This window comes from Pelecanus crispus, chromosome 1 (genome assembly GCF_030463565.1).
Source record: "Pelecanus crispus isolate bPelCri1 chromosome 1, bPelCri1.pri, whole genome shotgun sequence".
Lineage (NCBI taxonomy): Eukaryota > Metazoa > Chordata > Aves > Pelecaniformes > Pelecanidae > Pelecanus > Pelecanus crispus.
This window is the reverse complement of record NC_134643.1, coordinates 150,939,969-150,959,153: the sequence shown is the minus strand read 5'-3', so window position 1 is coordinate 150,959,153 and position 19,185 is coordinate 150,939,969. Positions and strand designations below refer to the sequence as shown.

Sequence of the window (19,185 nt, the reverse complement as noted above, 5' to 3'; positions counted from 1 at the left end):
TGAAGCTGTTCTATCACCTCCTGTGTGACTGCATGTTGGTATGGATATTTCTAACAGAATATAATTTTAAACAACATTTAGAGGAAAATAATGAACTCTTAATCTACAAAATGTACTTATCAAGAGCAACATAAAAACATCTGGTCAAGGCTCACAGGTGATCACCTATCCTTTAAATATAACACGTTGAATGTACTGTAGGAGATTGTACATGCTGCTGGATCTTCAAAGCAGCAACATTACTCCTAGCCTCTGAGAACTTCATGTGCCTTCCTCTGAGAATGTGGTTTGGAGCAGGAGGAGAAAAGGAGTGAAGGAAGAAGGAAGAGGGGAATTAAAGGAACAAAACACAAGACACATTTTTCACTCCATCAAACCGAAGCCTCTCCAACCTCACCAAGCTGCCTCATTTTTAATGTGGTTTTATTCCCCAGATAACATACCACTTCCATGACATGTGCACTCCACTGGGAGAGAAGCTGCAGACCTTGGAGAGAGAGATCAAAGAGCTTCCGATACTCTGCATCTGTTTTTTGAGCTTCCTGTCGACCAGACCCAGTCACCACCTAGAACATTATTTAACAACAACAACAAAAAAAAACCAAACCCACGTCAGAACGTGCTGCATCCAGCATCCACAGTCAAATTTCTACACAGATTTCTTTTAAGCATTAAAACAGCATCATGTACCAATACCTGCATTAATATCAGCTTTTTCTTCTGGAGACTTATATAGTTAAACTTCACAGATTTTGGTCAAGTGATGGAAACCACTGGTATCACTAATCACAAAAATACTGCTGAAGATTAATTCAAGATACTAATTATATATATGCTATAGGTTCTACATATGTATACATGTGCGTTTCATGGGTTTTTTCTTTTTTTTCAGCTAATCTCTTAACTTTTAGTTTCATTTAAACTGCTATGAGCACCCATTTGGAGTAGGGCTAGACAACCTATTCCAAAAGAGACATGCCAAAAGTTCTAGGATATATATCCTAGATAGATAGATAGATAATAGAAGAATACTGCAGTTTGTATGATGTATCATTATTATTTTAAATTTAAATAGTGTAAATATCATGCAGAGAGTGGGTACTAGCCCTGCAGCCAGCTCTTCTTGATTCAGGTGATCCAGCTTTGTCATTTACCTAGCCTGAGGTTTACCTGCTCTTCAGATATTTAACAAAGACTGTTAATCAGTGACATGAAATTTGCATGAATAGCTCTAATCCTACACACCTCACTGTTGCTGTAACGAGCCAGTTCTGATATGAAACGCATATGGTCTTCTCTGATTTGGATCATCTGCTCACATATATTGTATTGGGGACTGCTGCTGGAAGACGTGCATGTCCACCTGTTTCAGACAACAAAAAAGCCCCACCTAAATCATTTTAGACAATAAACAGTACATCTGATACTGCAAAGAAAGAACCACAATGCATGACTTTTTAAAAAAATCTTCCTTCTCCTCTGTTTGAGGCCTTCCCTCTCCTCACACCTTTACCTCTGACCCTGCACAATCTGTTAGTGATGGATTGCCCTTCTGAGTTCAAACAGCACTTCTTCCAAGTCTTAAAACAACCCTTTTTTCTTTTCTTTTCTGTATTTTTTTGAAGGCTGCTGCTATGAGATACAAATGGGCACCTCTCTTCAGGAGCATACACTTAGGGACAGGACCAAAAAGTATTGAAAGGGAGGGCAGAAGTATAGGTACAGGCTGCAAGATACATCTAGCTACCTTCAGATTGATTTTCATTACTCCTGTTTGACTATGAAGAGCCTAGAGTATGCTCCCAACTATAAAAAAAGGCATTATTAAATACTATCAGCATGTTATCAAGAGGGACACAAAAGACATGTTACCAAGAATGTCATGTTAAGTAGCCTCATATTTTTAGTACTCAGTAGGCCCACTGCTGTTGATTTTCTCTTAGCAATTACATGCAGGTTATGTGTTTTTTCTGCAGGAATTAAAATGCAAAGCACTACATTCTAAATTCATATAACTGCATGGAGGGAAGGTCTTGGAGGAGCATGGAAACGTTCACTAAAACCAAGCAATAACCATAAACCATGGAACCATTTATGTAATAACTGGCTGCATTTTCCAGCCATTTTGCTGTGCTGCACACCTAGCAAAAAAAAAACAAAAAAAAAAAAAAAAGAGGGGGGAGACAAGCTAAGTTGCTGCTCCATATACAATATACACATGCCTATTTACCCATGCACTACTACTGCTCACCTTGCTTAGTAAAATCCTTCATTTCTTTTAAAGAAAGTTTCATATTTAAGGGAAAAAATAAAAATTAAATTAGTGTAAGATAAAATTCATTTCCTCCAACTCAGGTGATAAGAAATGTCACAGATGCAAGAACGAGCTCAGCAGCATAGAAAGGTCTTTAAACAACTTGTTTCTTTAGCTGTGTCTATTACATGAAGTACATTAATAGTGGAATACCCACATCAAAAAGTAGACCAAAGTGAGAATCCTATTAAAGTAATTACAACAGACCCACAGACTAACAGATGATTAAGAAAATATACTCCAAGGGTCCGACTTTCCCCGGCCCAGACTCTCCCCTCTTTGTTTCCTTCTCCCCCTTACCTGGATTTATTTTCCTCATAATGGGCACTGGTCTTAATGTATCTTGCAAGTTCAATCTGCATATCACCAAACAATGGGACAACCTGCAACTGCTGTACACAGGAAATAAATCAGATTAGATAAATTATTAAACAGAAATGTTAGTGAAAGGAAACCATTATTTACCCATATTATAGTCCAAAGTGATCTTTATTCTATTTAATTATATTTAAAATGCAAGGGGAATTACCTTTAAAATCACATATTAAGATCACATCTTAACCAACCTTAAAGAACTTGTCTATCTTGGTTAAATTTATCCTTTTCTTTGCATCCAGCTTATAGATGTTACTGACACTTCCATCCATCAGGTACAATCCAAAGCCCATAACCTGAAAAAGAAAAAAACAAACCTTTCTGCAAAAGGACCTCAGAGGTAAAAACCTGCTGCAGTAAGACCGTTCTTCATGTCATTTTAAAAAAAAGTAGTATTTTAAAAACACAGCCCTGAAACACCCACCTTCCTTCAAACAGAATATATTTTTGAATGCATACATTTCAGTAGTATTCTTTTATTGTATGTATATTAGTAGTTTTTACACTAACATTAGCCTGATCAGTTATCCTTGAAAGATGCTACTTGTTTGTATAAAGGTTTAGCATACAAAAAAATCTCACTGAAACTAGAGTCTGGCTATTTTTAGGCAGGGTTTTTTTCACTTCCATTTTATTAAAATTCTGTATGTGCAAACTGTTCTGTAACAGAATTTTCGTCTAACATCTCTGAGCTATTGCTTTTTATGGCTTTCAGTGTATCTCTGAATTATACGCACAAGAGCTCAGAAGCATCCAAAAAAAAAATCTGGTTACTTTTTGTCCAAGTTATTCATTAACGTAAAGTTGTAATTCAGTATTTACAATAGCAGGAGCTGATCATTAGGCACTTAATGTGTTCTAAGCACACATTTACCGAACAAAAGGCCTAAATATGAAAGACACATTGGACATCCCCGCAGACAGAAAGCAAATGTTCTAGAGTTCATGTATTGTTTCAGGATGCTTCCATTTGGTCCTAGTAAACAGAGCTCTTCATAAGTTAAACACTGTAGTGACCGAAAATATTTGTCATGAGGCAAATTTTCAATTCTTGCTCTATAGCTTTTCTTCCACTGCAAGACATGCAGCTGATAAGATCAACCACACTTCATATTGCCTAGCACTCTCTCATTACTTGTACATATTCCAACTAACTAAACTTACCTACTTACTAAACCTAATTTTAAGCTACTTGTTCCGTGAAATCTTTGATACACAGCCTCACCTCCAAAAGCTTTTTATACAAACTTGCCACATATCTAAAAATAAAACATAGTAGTTCATTTCTGTTGTCATGCTTCATAGAAACACAATTCCATAGAACTGGTTTCCTAACAAGGCTGCAGTTCAGTTGGTTCAACTTCAATTTGTGAAAAACAAAAATGGATTAGAAATTTCCTACATATATTTAGCATGTAATATAATAAAAAGACAATGGAGAGGGGAAAAAAAAGAAAAAGGAATAATTTGAGTTATTTGGTTAATTTGTTCAGTTTTGGAAAAGAAAAAAAAGGCAAAACAAACAAACAAAAACCCTCAGGAACTCAGACATCTGTGTCCTGCCTGAATAATTCTTTTTTAATTTTGTACCAGAATGAAACTTACTTTCAAAAGCATATGTTTCTCACTGGGCGTTAGATACATTTTGTTCTCATAGTAGTCCACACACAAATTTACAATATCTGCAAGCAGTTCTTCATAGCCTACTATCACCTCCAACTGCTGCTGTAAAGACTGGAAAAAAAAAGAAAAGGGTATTAGTCAACTAGTTATACTCCCTGGGAAACAACAGTTACTACCAGACTGGAAGAGTTTTATTTTAATAGTTTTGTAAAGCAATAGGTATTTTGCAAAAAGACAATTAAAGCTTACTTGTGTTATCTTGTTATGGTTGGCAAGGAACATGGAGAGGTTCTGGGACTCTTGAATGGACTGAGGATCTGCCATTTTCCGCAGGAACTGAGCAGCTCTTTGAAAACAGAAGAAAAAACAGTATTTCCCTTCGGCAGGACTGCTTGTAACCAAATCCATCCTTTCTCAATGGAAACACACCCATCCCCAAATCTACCAGGGAACTATAAGTCATCAGCACATCTTTAACTGCCAGTACAATGGTGTATCATTCACTGCTTATACAGGATTGTCAACCTCAGTATATCTCCCACCTCCAAACTCCTGAATCAAGCAGAAAGATAACTTGGCAAACACAGCCAGTACTTTTTTGCCACAGCTTTATAAAAGTGAGTTATCAAAACACAGGCTATGGACTCGACATATCTGTGTCAGAAGCCTGTTTCATAAAAGGTAAAGAGAAGGCTTTTTAGGAAAATAGCTTAAAAGAAAGGTGAAAGTTCACTATAAGAGAGATACGGACTTAATTTATCCCAAATGAACTGTTTTCCAATCCCTCATCCCCCACTGCACCCTAGTTAAAAGACCCAATCCAACCCGACCCAACCCAAAAACCATTGGGTATATCCCTCAAGTGATGGGGGCAGCAGTGGCTCTATAGACCCAAGCTACGCAACAACCCAGGAAGTCAGCCTTCCAGAAAACAGGCTTTGTCCTCCAGAAGAACACCTCCAAAGAAAAAAAAAGAAACCACAAACCAAGTAAGTTTAAGAGGTCTCCAGGCACAACAATGACTACAAAAGGCAACTACTGGCAGAGGTAGAAATTAAATTTCATGTAAGTGGAAGCAGCATAGATAGAATTGGCTAGTCATTCCCTGAATGGTTTTCTTTATGAAAGACCACTGATGCTACAGCTGGCTTAAAGACTGTCTCCCCCAGCTGCTCTGACCACCATGTTCGACAAAAGATATCCGATACCATCTGGCAGATCAAGCACAAAACTTGGCCACTGATACCCTACCCTTCTCTCCTCCCTGCTACATCTGCAGTCACGATGACCTTGAACAGCAAAGCTGAAATGTCTTAAGAACAAGCGTAACAACTCTCAGCTACAAATGGCAAAAGTGGATGCCAAGAATAGGATAGGATAGAACAGAACAGAAGTGGCACAAGCAACCAGAAAGGCAGTTTCCTCTTAAACTTAAAAAGAAAGGCTTTATTGAGCAAAGTATATTCATTACGTTTAGCATACACCAAGACAGAAGTATTTGACAGCTTGGCATTCAAAGGCAGAAGAACCTTTTGCTGCTGGAAGAACAGCATAAAGAAAATAGATTTACTCGACTACCTAACTGCAGTCAATGCATCCCTAGTTTCAAGGCAATCTGTCCCACGCATGAAGGGACTACTTTTGAAGAGTAAGCTGTCAGAAAAAGAGCAACTGCTGCCATCTCGTGGAAGGCCTGTACCCTGGCAGCAGAAACCCGGGTCCTGTTGCTCCTTGCCACTTACCGCTTGTAGGCTGAATGGTCGTTCTTCACGCTGCACTTCATATTTTTCAGCTCATCCAATACCGCAAACATGTTGATGAATTTGCCCAGCGTGATCAGATATGCTTCAGACACAAAGTCCTTCCTCCTCTCCGCATGGCACAAGCGTCTCACCTCCCCACAAAATCGTTCAATCGCGTTTCTCTAACGAGGGAAAACAGAGAAGAAATGGAGTAAAAGCCATGACGTTTCCAGGAAAAAAAGTGCAACTGGAGCTAGTCCAATGAAAAGCGCCACTGAAGCAGAAAAATGTTTAAAGCATTCAAGGCTAACAAGGCATCAGCACAGACTTTCCAACTCCACCTCTGTGTACTTGCTGTGTGCTACAAGCGTCACCAGTGGTTTTTGCCACAGAGATTGCCTGGCACAAGGGGCAATGTTCTCCTTTGCAGATTAAAGTCAGAAAAGTTTTAAATCCCTTTGAAACAAGTGATTTCATCTTCTTTAGTGAGAAAGCGTATATGCATTAAAAGGCAGATTCTAGACATATTATCTTAAGACACAAAAACCCCACGGCACACTGATTAATAGCAGTACACACAACTCACAAAATCATCCTGCCGCGTGTTTATTTGAGGGCTTATTTCCAAGCGCACATCAGGGCCATCTGAGATGGAGATTACAAGTGCAAAAAAGACAGCAACTTCGAATGTAAAGAGGAATCTGTTCTGTGTTTAGAGTGCTAATCTTCTTGAACAAAAGGAGATTGTTCATAGTAAGATCTGCCAGTTGGGGAAGATGACGGGAAATACTACATTTCATTCAGTCTCCTCTTCCTGTGTCCTCCAGGGCTCGCAGGCTCTAGCTGCTCCGGCTCCCTCCAAATAATGCCTGGAAACATCCTCAGTCCATTGAACCAAATGGCAAGCTGCCAGCACGGGAGAAAGCAAGATAGACTGCTATTCTCCAGTGCCCATGCAGCTCGGGTGGCTGGCAGGTCACAACGACTGGGTTAGCTTGCCTCAATTATGAATTTCCATAGCAAAGTTGCACCTGCCGCTCTGGTGTCCAGACACTCTAGTGTCCCCCCAGCAAATGGTTTCTGTGCCGAGACGCTTTTATGTATACATGTGAAACATATTATATTTCTATTGGCTTTCTTCCTAAAGTGCCAGAACTGTCCCCATGTGCTACATAGGGACCATATGCAATTACCTTCAATTTCATGTTGAAAGTCTTAATGGAGAGTAGAAGTTTTTAAGATAGGCATTAGGAATTCTGACCTTCTGTGAGACAATATGGTGGTTTTTTTCAAAGTATAATGACTAGGTTCAGTATCTGAGCACACAATATCAAGCGTACAAGATAGGAATATAAATATACAAGTCTACTGACAATTTTTTTTTCCATTCCTTTTACCTGAAAATACATGAAATTCATCAGTTTTGTGACTTCTGGCTCCAGAACTTCCACAGTTTTCTCATAAATTTCTACTCTGTTAGGCTGCTCGTTGCACTTGACCTGAGGACAATTAAAGAGATCATTACACTTGGAACTTTTCCTGATAAAGCCTCAGAAACTAAGATCCCCAATGACAACTTGAGACAACGTATTATCATCCTAAAAAGAGAATCTTAAGGCATAAATTGCTGGTTTTGGTAATTTTATGCTCGTCTTCTAAGATTAACTGTGTGTGTTTAAAAAAAAAAAAAAAAATCTAAGATTTTTCTCTCTATTACCTCACAGCAAATAATTTAGTTTTCAAACACCTCTGTATGGTTAGGACAATACTCTTTCCAGATTATTAAGCCACTTGCTGAAAGTCATGCACTAAAATAGGGCCAAAACAAGAAATTAAAACAGATTACCTGATTTCCACTCTAAATATTTGAACCATAGGATAAGCCTTCCTTGCATTTCAGTACAAAAATAATTGCATTACGAACTCCTTATAAAGCAGGCAGGTGTCAGCTCATGGTTATAATTTTGTTCAGTTTTCTGATGCATCTTAATATTCTTCCCACCCCACCTCTGTACAACCATTCCCAGACACTTGAGGCTGCCTGTGAACTTCTCACCTATTCACAGGGTTTTAATTCGCATACAGATCAATAAAACACTGTGTAGCTCTGACATTCAGAAAATTACTACCTAGGATGTCTAGAAACTTAAATGTTTAACCTGAATTGTAATTATTACATGGTATGCCACCTGTTAAACCTGTTCTGAACTTCAGTATTAAGTTGGGGGGGGTCCATTCTCTTGAATGAATTTAATTAAATTTTTACCTCAAACATATCTGCCAACCAAAGATTTTCCTTCTAGAGTACATTACCCCTATACTACTCTTGAACCAATCAGTAAGATTAACACAAGCCCCATGAGGTATTGCTATAGCTCCCTTATTTTAAAGAGAGAGAGAAAGACAGATCGACCGACCGACCAACCAACTGGTCCCCAAGTGCTAAAAGACACTATGGCATGCCCAGCTTGCCTATTCAGGAGTCAAAGTAGGCTACATTTCATAGGTCTGATAAAGCTATATCCATGCAACTCCATACCAAAACAAGACAGAAGTTCACATGATGCATAATAGTTGAATTTTCATCCTTTACCTGAGGAATGGCTCTTGAGCAGCTTCTCCATGTGTATAACATGACTGCATATTCCTGACCCTCTTCTAGCATTTCATTCTGTAACAAAGACACTCAGAATAATTAGGCATTGTAATACAAAAGGGTTAAATCCACTTGTCTTCCATCTTTCCAAAACCTTGTCCAAACAAGCCTATTTCTCTTATCAGAATGTATATGCACAAACACAAATATATTGCAAGCTGAATGATACATTATACTGTATATATGTAAAATAATATTACTATAATTCATAGGCTGAGCTGGCATATTACATGTATTATAGCTGACCAGCTACTGATGTCCAGCTTGGCTATAATCCAACACGTAAAAAAAATTTCATTTATTCTCACTTATCTGTTTTAGCACCCAACCTAATTCTGAGAGAATTCACATCATCATCTTCATACCATGTAAGCAAACAAACACCTACCAGGTCACTAATCAACAACTGCAGCAATTATGCCTACCCAATGACAAAAATTATCTCCCCAGATCAGATTTGGTTTTGTGGTGTTCTTTCTTCCCAAAACTAAAGACACTGTGATCTATAAATAAAAATGCTAATCTGAAGCAGGGGGAGTAGTGGGTGGTGGGGTGGTTTTTTGTTTTTTTTATACTTGAGTACTGCAGGTGGAATGGTCAAAGATGAAAGAGTCAGCACATGCAGAACAATATCGGTTTTTACATGTCAAAGGAGAGGGCCTACAACATCCAAACAATCAAAACAGATTAAGGAGTCGCCAGATAATTTTAAGAGTAGACTGGTGTAAATTTACACAATTTACACCATGCTTAACCTGCCCATTGCACTGTTTCTGATTTGTCTTCTAGAATTACAAGACATATTATTCCTCATTTTCCAAGAGTGCCATGAAACGACAACAAGTTCAGTACAGACCAGCATTTGCAGCCTGGAAGTTCTTTTGTATTCCAAACCAGCAACACCATCACCAGAGATGGATGGAGTTACTAATATGAAGTCTTACATTGTGGAAGTGTTAAAAACCACAAAGTACCTTACACAAAAGCATGACAATAAACCACTAACACACACTCCACAGCAAGGAAACCAACAAAAACCCTTCAACACCACTATACCCGTAGAGAAGTAGTGGAAATTTGGGAGGATGGAAAGTAATTTTTCACTCAAGTTACAGCAGCTACCTGTCAACACAACCAACTCACCTCAGAATACTGGAAAAATGTACAATGAAAGCAAGACACTTTTGAGCAACATTGGTTCATCAATAAGAAAGACCATTTTAAAATTACCAGGAAGTACATGTATGAAAAAAGAAAAGCTTTTTCATCTCACTGCCTCCTGGAAGTGTTGTAGGCAAGCTGGTTTCTGGTTTTCTGTGACCACAATTCTTATAATGAAATGCAAGAATTATTCCAAGTTAACATGAAAGTATATATTTGAACATCTACTTACCATGCTAGAATGGACTGTAGCTTGCTCAATGTATCTTGCAATGCCAGTGACAAATGCATTTCTGTCTTCAAAATTAGTGTTGAAGTTTGGCTGCAAGAGAAAGCAAAATGCAGAATTTAACGCTTGGTAGGGGAAAGAATTTTTATATCTGTTGCAAATATAAACACACTTTGGTTTGGGTTTTTTTGTTTGGTTGTTTGGCTTTTTTTTTTTGCAAAGCACATATTCTTTTTCTTAATAGCAATGGGAAATCGAAAAACTCTTTTTCCTGCAATGACAACACACCTGGTAAAGCAGAGACGATGGCGGGGGTTCAATACACGGTTGCTGATCTGGCAACGGTAATTCTTCCAAGAGATCCACATTGGACAAGGCATCCTCCAGTGTTACTTGAGCAGTCATTTTGCACCTGGTTAAAAAATACATACATACATATAGATATGTACACACACACATATATAACTGTTTATATTGTATTGTATACACAGAAAACAAATTAGTCATATGAAGAGCAGAGAACTACGTACGTTGTAGGAAACGTGCAGTTTCCCTTCAACCATAACGGAAGGGAAACAGTCAAACTGAAACCCGGTTGGTTTTAGTATAGAAGTTTAAAAAAGACTTTTAGGACTAACATCCTCCTCCTTACTTTTACGAGTTGAGAAATGTTTCTCTTCCCCCATGGCTGCACACGAGACATACACAACAAAATAGAGGAAAAGATGACTTCTAATGCACAGTAAAGAAAGGAAAACTACTATGTAACCTTCTCTGGTTAAACTGGAAGGAAAGTTATTCTGTGGTCTGCTTCAGTTACAATAAACACAGAAAAATCCTGTAACAAGTGCAGGTATAAAACTTTCCTGTAAGGTTTCAGATTTGAACCAACGAGTCTTCAAACCCTTATCCACAGATAGTACTGCCAGCCCATCCTCAGGAGACGTGGCTGTCAAAAGGTGCCAGCAGTCCCCAGTGTTTCATGCCAGATCTGCTTTGAATGGTTAGTGATAAAGAGGCACAAACCCCCTCAGGGTCATGGTGATCTCTGTACACCTCACTGCTGCCACAGCATGGGGGGTTTAAACCAAGAACAGCAACGAGAAGAAATTTTAGGAAGAAAGCATGGGGTGAAGAACAACTTAATCATCCACTTTTGTAGAATGACCTATTCATCCTCCTCAGTGGAGTCAAAAAATTCCCATTTTTAAGGTAATACCTCTAATCAAGCTGTCTTTTTTTCTGTAGGGCTTTGCAAGTTATTTTCCCCCATGTACAAGAGCAAAACCACACACCTACTATGAAGGGAGTGGCTGAGCACTGCCCTCGGCTCTAACCAGGAGGGCAGGAACACCCCCTGAAGCACAAGCGCCCGCACCCCGGAGGAGCAGGGCCCTGCATGAGACGTCACCCCCATGGAGCCGTGCCATCCCCGCATCCAGTCGGGGAACAAACAGATCTCACTGCGGCTTTACCAAAAGTTCACTGCAAGAGACAGCTGGGATGGGCTGGTGACCCCCCGACTCACTGCTCTTTTAGCAGCCTGGCAGAAAAACCTCCTCACTTTCTCTTACCTAATTATGGTTTCCTGGGGAAAGCCCCACAGAAGCAACAGCTTTACCTCCAAGAAAGGGCTCGGCTGACAAAAAAAAAACCCCAAAACCCAAAGAAAAGGGAACAAAGCAGCCAGAAGTGATTACCTATCTACGTTCAGAGACCAACCTTGCATCCCAAGCCATCACCACAAAGCTAACGCGCCACGTACAGAGAGAGCTCGCTGACAACTTTAAACAACCGCCATCGGAAAGGTCCACGGGCCTTTTGCTTCTTGAAAGCCCAGCCCAAACCTTGCTTCAAGCCGGAGCATATGAAGTTTTGTTAAAATAAATAAATAAATAAACACCCACATTGTGCAATTTGCGATCCCTGCCAAGAAACAAGGAAGGACTGGACTGACAGGAGTGCTGGCTGGCAGACCTGCGCTGGGACACTTGCCCAACACCTGCCTACACCCAGCTCAAGCTCCTTCACAGGAACCACAGTTATTCTCAAATTAGAGACCGGCAAAAACGACGGTGTCCTCCCTTCGATAAATAAACAAATGCCAAAAAAATTCCACGTCCGGGCAAAAGTCCTGTGAGGAGGTCAGACTCTCAACAGTTTTACCCTGAAGAAAACAGAAGAGAGTGCATTTCAAATAAGCAGTATTTTAATTTTTGGTCTGAGTATCTACAGATGAAGCTTTAGCTAAAAAAGAAAACACAACAACACTTTACATAGGTTAGTTTAACTGAGAGGCTCCTTTCAACTTGAAACTTTTCCCCCTCTTAGCCTCTCTATGACAGCAGAAACACCTGGCTGCGTGGCTGCTCCGGGACATGCCGGTGGTGGGACCGATGGGCCCATAGCCTGCTGCACCACAGGACAGGCAAACGGGCACAAAGCACCAGCTCCAAGAAAGCACAACGGGGCATGCTACAAAAAAAAACGCTCCACCCATGCTCCAAAAACTATACCGAAAAACAGCTGCCCGTTCTACACGAAAAATTACTGCTCTTATCCACGTAAAGGGGAGCTGTCACTGAGTGCAAGAAAAGTACCAACACCCTCTTCCCAATGCACACATCCTCCTTCTCCTCCTAAAACATGGCCAATCGATGACTCAGGTGCCTGGTGCAGGAGACAGCCAGGCATCCACAAAAGCCAGGCTCCTGACTTGTGTTTCCTCAGCATTACAAGCAAATATTCTGAAGATATAGCCCTTAATCCCCGTACGTGATATTTCAGAAAGCTTACCTGCACGTTTTTGGCCTCAATAGTTACAGTTGCATAGGGGTTATCCTCCAGCATCAGCTTTCTATGTTCACACTACCAGACATTACACTATCTGTGGATTTTTTTTTTAATACTGGGAAAATAGTTTAAAAATAGAAACCGAAGCATAAGCAAAACCAAAATCCCATCTCACTCAGCACACGTCTGGGAAACCCCCATTAGCGGGCCACAGGCACAAGCTAGGAAACAAAAGCTTCCTGCTGCCCTCTGGGTTGTAGAAAGAAATATGGGAAGGCACATTTTTCCAAGCCCTTCAGCATGATTTCCCAAAGACAGATCAGCATTTTTTGAACCAGGAAAACATAATTGGGTGCAGACTGTTACAAAAGCCTTCTTATTTTAAGGTCGCTCGCTGATAGCTCCACTTTGTATTTTTGCCAAAGGTATCCACATGCTTGGTGTTTCATTGGCCAAGTTCAACGCTCCTGTTCTCCAGCATTTTGCTCTGGTACCTAGCAAGGCGTGAAAGAGGAAGCAGCACCTTCCTGCCCAGCTTTGACATGTTTGCAAACGTTGTGAGGGCATGATTCACCCTTCCCCTCTGCCCCCCAGGAAGCAAGCAGCAGAGATTTGACAACGGCGGTGGCGGGGGGACAGCTGGAGCTTGGCCACACTCAAGCAATGTTAGCCGGGAGACAACAGCCCACAGCCAGGTGACACCACTGCATGGCCCGTGCCACCTCCTCACCTGATGCGGAAGCCTTGGAACAAGGACAAAAAAAGATTTCCTTGAAGTTCAGGGGGTTTTCCCCCTTTCTTTTCTGTTGTTGTTAATAAAACCAGCTCCAAAAGATGATGGCTGTTTCTAATGTACAATGATGGAGGGCTGGCAAAACCAGAATTCTTTTCCCCCTGAAGTCTCGGAAAAATTAATTTAAGGAAACTAAAATTTCCCAAGACACAAAATTGGACAATTTTGCCTCCTTAAGAGTCATTCACTACGAGTTCTTACAGGTGAAATTACTGGGCAGGAGAGCTAATGTTTTAACAGAGTTCTTTATGGCAGAGAACATAAGAAACTTCAAAGACCTACTGAAAAAATTCAGAAGCTGCAGTCTGATTAGGAGTTTACCTGAATGAGAACAGATTAAAATCCTGCAGTCAGACTGATAATTATAGTTATACTAGCAAATTTACCCAAGCTGTGAGAATTACTCTCTTACTAAATTCCTACAATGTTGTGTTTTCAGCTTTGTACCTACCTGAGATTTTCCAGGATGGATTTTCTCAGGTAGAAATGTGTAAGAATTGTTTCTGAAATAATCTTCTTTTTGTTATCTCTGTATCAGGAGCTGTCATTACAGCAGTAAAGTCAGAATGCACTGCAAGAACACGTTTTCCTGGACGTACACAACTTAATTAAAAACCATTCATTATCTTCTCTCCAGCAGAGATACGCACATATGCCAGCATGCTGTTTTGCTAAATTTTGGTGTTTGATGAGCACACTCAGCTTTCTAAGCAGGAGACAGCAGCATGTGCTGATTCTCAGATCTTTTTTCTGGATTTCAAAGTAAGAAAATCCCCATCTCCTGCACAGACAGCTTCAGCCTTACAGCGCCAAGTCCCACCTTGTCCAAGGGTCAGAGGTATCAATCACAGGGTTTTTAGGGAAACCTTGAGTATGTTAGTGCAAAGCCACTGAATAGCTTAAATTAAGATACTCTTCTTTTTCTTCAGTTCTGAAGAAGATGAGCACTGGCTGGGCCTGACCTGCTCAGAAATTCTTGTGCTGCGGAGAAGCTCACTGAGCCACCCCTACCACATTTTGTCCACAAGAAAAACAAAACAAAGAAAGGCACAAGACCTTGAAGTCCCTTTACCATTGTTTACATTTTGATTTAACTTCAGAGCTGGCTTATTATTGAAACATATTCAGACAAAAGATCTGTCAAGCTTCTTTAAAAGTCATAATTCCGTACTGTTGTTCACAGCCATGCAGCTACGTGGTATGCAGTGCCCTGCTAACAATGTTGCTCTGTTATTTAGAGGAGAGGAGTGTCAATCCTAATAGGGACACTGTTTTTACATCTCCATCCTTATAGAATAATGTTGAAGTCTTTGCAAGAGTTCTATATTCCTAATTCCAATCATATCAGAAAATGTGCAGTATGTATCTCTCAGCCTTGCTCTTTCAGGCTTCCTGAGGCTTCAGACTATTTGGAAAAAAAAATATGAACAGGAGCAAATTATGACAAAAAGTCTTTTGGATAAAAAAATAGAAAAGTGACCAGAAGAAATAATAAAAAACCAGAAGGTAAGGAAAAACAGAGAGTAGAGAAGAGAGCATTAACTTCAGAATCACTGTGAGAGGACTGTTGTAACACTATTCCGCTCTCAAGCTCAAAGTTAAAAAAATTCCCCCAAATTCTTAAGTAGTTATTAAAAAAACTTTTTAGATTTCTTCCAGTGACAGAGTTAAGCACATCAGATTATTTATCAAAGAGAAGATCAAAAGACAACTCAGGCACTCAGTCTACAAATAGCTAAAACAGGAAAACGATACTTGATGATAGGAGATAGTTCTTATATGTGTTCAGCAACAGTGCACACAATCCAACAGATGTAGCTAGCAACCAAGTTTAAAAAAAATAATAAAACAAATGAACTTAGGTAACTGTAGGCTTCTGAGACCTTGCTATAAATGCAGAAATTACCACGCAGTTCCTCTTTAGCCTCTGCCACAATCATTTGGCCAACACTTCCCCAGAAACGTCCTCTAATGGCCTTAAGAATCTATCCAGCTGAGCTTTAAAAAGACATTGATTCCCAACATTAAAAGTTCAACCTCAAATAACTGGGTTTGATAATGTCTACTTACAGACAAAAAATACAGCCCTTCACCACAAAAATTATCAGATGAAATTTTATGGCTGTGTTAGACAAGATCAAGAGATGATAAGGATGGTATCACGTTATCACAAAGCATTAAAAAAAAAAATAATCAAAAGGCATATTGAGTATCCTGAAAATATATAGGGAAAGAATGGGAAGTAACTCCTTGGACAGTTACAAGTACATATGCCATTTAAATTACTTGCGAATCATCATTATCCCCTGGACTAAGACTGTCAAGTGACCATTCCCACAAAAAACAGATGAATAGTATAATTCAGCCCTTTGATTTAAAAAAAAAAAGAAAAAGAGTATCAAGCTACAGTGAAAGCAACTTTTCTTCAGAAGACACTGATTTAGACTCTTATACAGCCAGAAGAGGCATTCACTTTATGGCAATCCTTGCTTTCCTTTTTGGAAAAAGGAGTAACAACATTAAACTTCCCTCAAATAAACAAAAATAATTAAACCCTAAACCCCATAGCTGATAGGAATTCTTTCCTTTGCATCACTCACTCAAAGATTTGACACCCTGGGAACACCGGAGCACCCTCACCTTGAAGTCTTTAAGGATTATCCTCACACAACCATCAGAGCAGTAAGCCAGCAGTCCTGCTTGAAACATGGTGGGCTGCAGCAGGTAATGATCTGGACGCAGTGACAATTTCCAGGCAGTTTTTGCTGTCAGCTCCTAACACCACATCTTTTGCCATACTGCTGCATACCGGAAAGATCAGGTGACAGACACAACCGGGTCTATTGCTACCACATGCTTGTGCCCTGGAAGGTAAACTTCCATGGAAAACAAAAGAAGGGTTTAGCTGATAGCACAGCAAGGGAAAGATTTGAGGAGTGAGCAGGCAATGCCTCAGAGAGGGAACCCCTCCCCAGCACCGATATTACACATGGAGGCGCAGCAGCCAACCTCACCACCCAGGGCACTCGAGCTGATAAGGTGAGCAAAGACTCATCTCATTTAGGCAACAGCTCAGCTGTTCATGAACAGTGATTTCCTTTTATCATTAACGTCCAATAAAAAAAAAAAAAAGAAAAAGAGTATGGAAGAGACAATAACATAAAGGATCTGTGCTTTTTTTAGCTTAATTTGAGCTGAATTACCAGAATGTCCCAATAGTCTGAGAGTAAAACAAGTGTCTTTGCTCAGCTGGGTTCAGTTGGGTCCTCAAGCTGCCCTGGTGTGAAGGGCTGCAGCAAGCTAGTAGTGACAGATAAAAAAAGTGATGGATGAAGTAATTTTCCTCCACTCGTTCATCCCACTTTTTGGGTGGACTCTGAAAACGGGTGCTGAAAAATGAGGCACCTCCCACCTGCTCCTGAACGAACCAACAGCCGCCTTGGCTGTCCCCACAGCAGCGATAGCAGAGCAAACCCCTCCTGAGGCCCTATCCTCTTCAGGGCAGCCCACCCACCACTGCTTTCTCTTCGACAGACCCTCCCTCCCTGCCCCAAATGCACACACCTCTGGCCGCACTTGGCCAGGCAGGTGGGAACAGCTAAATGGGCAAAGAGTTGAGCCACGCTAAATCTCAGGGTGAGAAGAGTCAGACAAGTAACAGCGCTGGATCATCTTCCTCTGTGATTAAGGCAAAGCAACAGGGCGCAGAGGGAAACGCAAGAGCCCAACTTCACACAGACAGTGCAAGTGCTTTTCCTTGAACAAGGCTTAAAACAAAGTCATCAATGAGATGCAAAAGAGAGGGCTGAGCACTGAAATTATCATAAACTCTTCATTTTTACAAACCATACAAGTCAGACCACAGGGACTAATTTTCTTCACCGTTCTTGGACACCAGTATCTTAAATGCACATCTCAAATATTTTCAGTCATTTAACCAAGAGTTCCAAGAAAACATCAAGTTTAAAAGCAGCGTGGACCCATTCAACATGCCCTTCAAACAGCCTGAAACCGCTCAAGAAAAGCGTATCCTCTGGCTCCCATAACTGTAGGGCAAGTTCCCACCGCTCGAGAGGAGAGGTTGGGGCCCCAGGTGACGAAGGGCTGGATCAGCAGTTCAGGGCTGCAGCTGCCAGCCGGGGGCTGCACGCCAGGCTGCGAGCCAGGATCAGCAAAGCCTGACCCGCTGGAGCACGGTTCCTCTCTCTTTCTCCACTGCCGGAGGAGCTGCCACAGTTTGTTCAGCAACGTGCTACTGCAACCGCGCAAGCGGGGCGAGAAGAGATGCGGCAGCGCACCCCACCTCCCGCTGCACAGAACGGGCCACAGCTGCACCCAGTACAATGCAAGCTCTTAAAGCTTGCATACATCCAACACCAATAAAACACGTGCTCCTATTAGCGTGAGAATACAGCCCAAGATAGCAGAGGTGTTTGGGGACATTCAGGGAATTGGTTTTGGTAAGACCGTGCTCTACGTAACCCAAAAAGATCTCCAACACTGAAATCTGTAAGTGGAAAAAATGATTTCATAGCAAAAAAAATGGAGAAGAATCATGCCAAAAAGTGAGATAATTAAGGTGGAGTTTGAATAACTACCAAAAAATTGCTGGATTACAGAAATTTTAGAATATTTTATGACTTTGCAGATGAGAATACTATTTCATTTGACTGAAAACAGGTGTTGGGAAGGGATGGCCCGTGCTATTTTGCAGTCCACTGGACGCATTTTTTCATTTTGCTTTTAAATTGATGCATTTGATCTCCAAGTGCTTATACATGTTCCCAGGCTCAACATTAAGACAAAGAGGAAATCTGTCTGTACTTCAAACAGCACTTCCTTTGACATTGCCTCTCTTCTTTCCTAAGTCTGCAAAAGCATCTTTTAATCTTAAATTAAAACAAAATCTCATGCCTGGCATGGATACTGAAGATTACAGTTGCCATGCGATCCATAAATTGAAATATGTATCCACATGAGTTGTTTTGTCTTTTTAAAACAGGCATACATAAATAAATAAATAAATAAATAAAAGCAAAGCTTGCCCTACTTTACAGGACAGAATACCATGATGAAAATCAGGAAAATTCTATGTACAACAGTTAAAGAAGAAGAGAAACATATCCTTCAAAAAGGAGGAACAAAGGCATTCCGCAGCCCATACACAGAAGGAGAGAAATTAAAATAAAGATAAATTTAAAAAGATGATTGAATGGCCTGCTGAACCAGGGTCTATGGGACCAATTTCAGTGAACACCATGGGAACTAAGGACAACATTCCCACAGGAATACGCAGGGTCTGCACAGCAGCAGAAGCTAATTTTTATCCCTACAGCAACGCAACATTTTCAGGTTTCTTCTGTTCCATTGTGTCATTCTTCTATGTTACTGGCTTGCAGAAAATCGATTAAAACATTTTTCTATGAAGAAAATTTGATTCAGTATTCTGTGTAATGTTCTTACTCAAGTTAAACCCTGAGACTCTGATCACAAAGGGCC

The 19,185-nt window shown here is 40.4% G+C and overlaps 1 protein-coding gene across 4 annotated transcripts in view; it reads right to left on the bottom strand.

The window, feature by feature from the left end:
• Nucleotides 1-10,512, bottom strand: part of CYFIP1 (cytoplasmic FMR1 interacting protein 1) — a 65,946-nt gene extending 55,434 nt beyond the window's left edge. The window contains exons 1-11 of one of the 4 annotated variants that reach the window (XM_075728046.1): nucleotides 10,389-10,512; nucleotides 10,104-10,193; nucleotides 8,648-8,725; nucleotides 7,452-7,553; nucleotides 6,055-6,236; nucleotides 4,562-4,658; nucleotides 4,295-4,423; nucleotides 2,881-2,985; nucleotides 2,615-2,706; nucleotides 1,246-1,363; nucleotides 444-566 (exon numbers count right to left, since the gene is read on the bottom strand). In XM_075728046.1, the coding sequence (XP_075584161.1) occupies nucleotides 444-566; nucleotides 1,246-1,363; nucleotides 2,615-2,706; nucleotides 2,881-2,985; nucleotides 4,295-4,423; nucleotides 4,562-4,658; nucleotides 6,055-6,236; nucleotides 7,452-7,553; nucleotides 8,648-8,725; nucleotides 10,104-10,193; nucleotides 10,389-10,505 (1,233 nt within the window). In that variant the 5' untranslated portion in view covers nucleotides 10,506-10,512. The remainder of the gene's footprint in view (nucleotides 1-443; nucleotides 567-1,245; nucleotides 1,364-2,614; nucleotides 2,707-2,880; nucleotides 2,986-4,294; nucleotides 4,424-4,561; nucleotides 4,659-6,054; nucleotides 6,237-7,451; nucleotides 7,554-8,647; nucleotides 8,726-10,103; nucleotides 10,194-10,388) is intronic. The other 3 variants (XM_075728045.1, XM_075728042.1, XM_075728043.1) reach the window with 3 other exon arrangements.
• Between the last annotated feature and the right edge of the window lie 8,673 nt (nucleotides 10,513-19,185).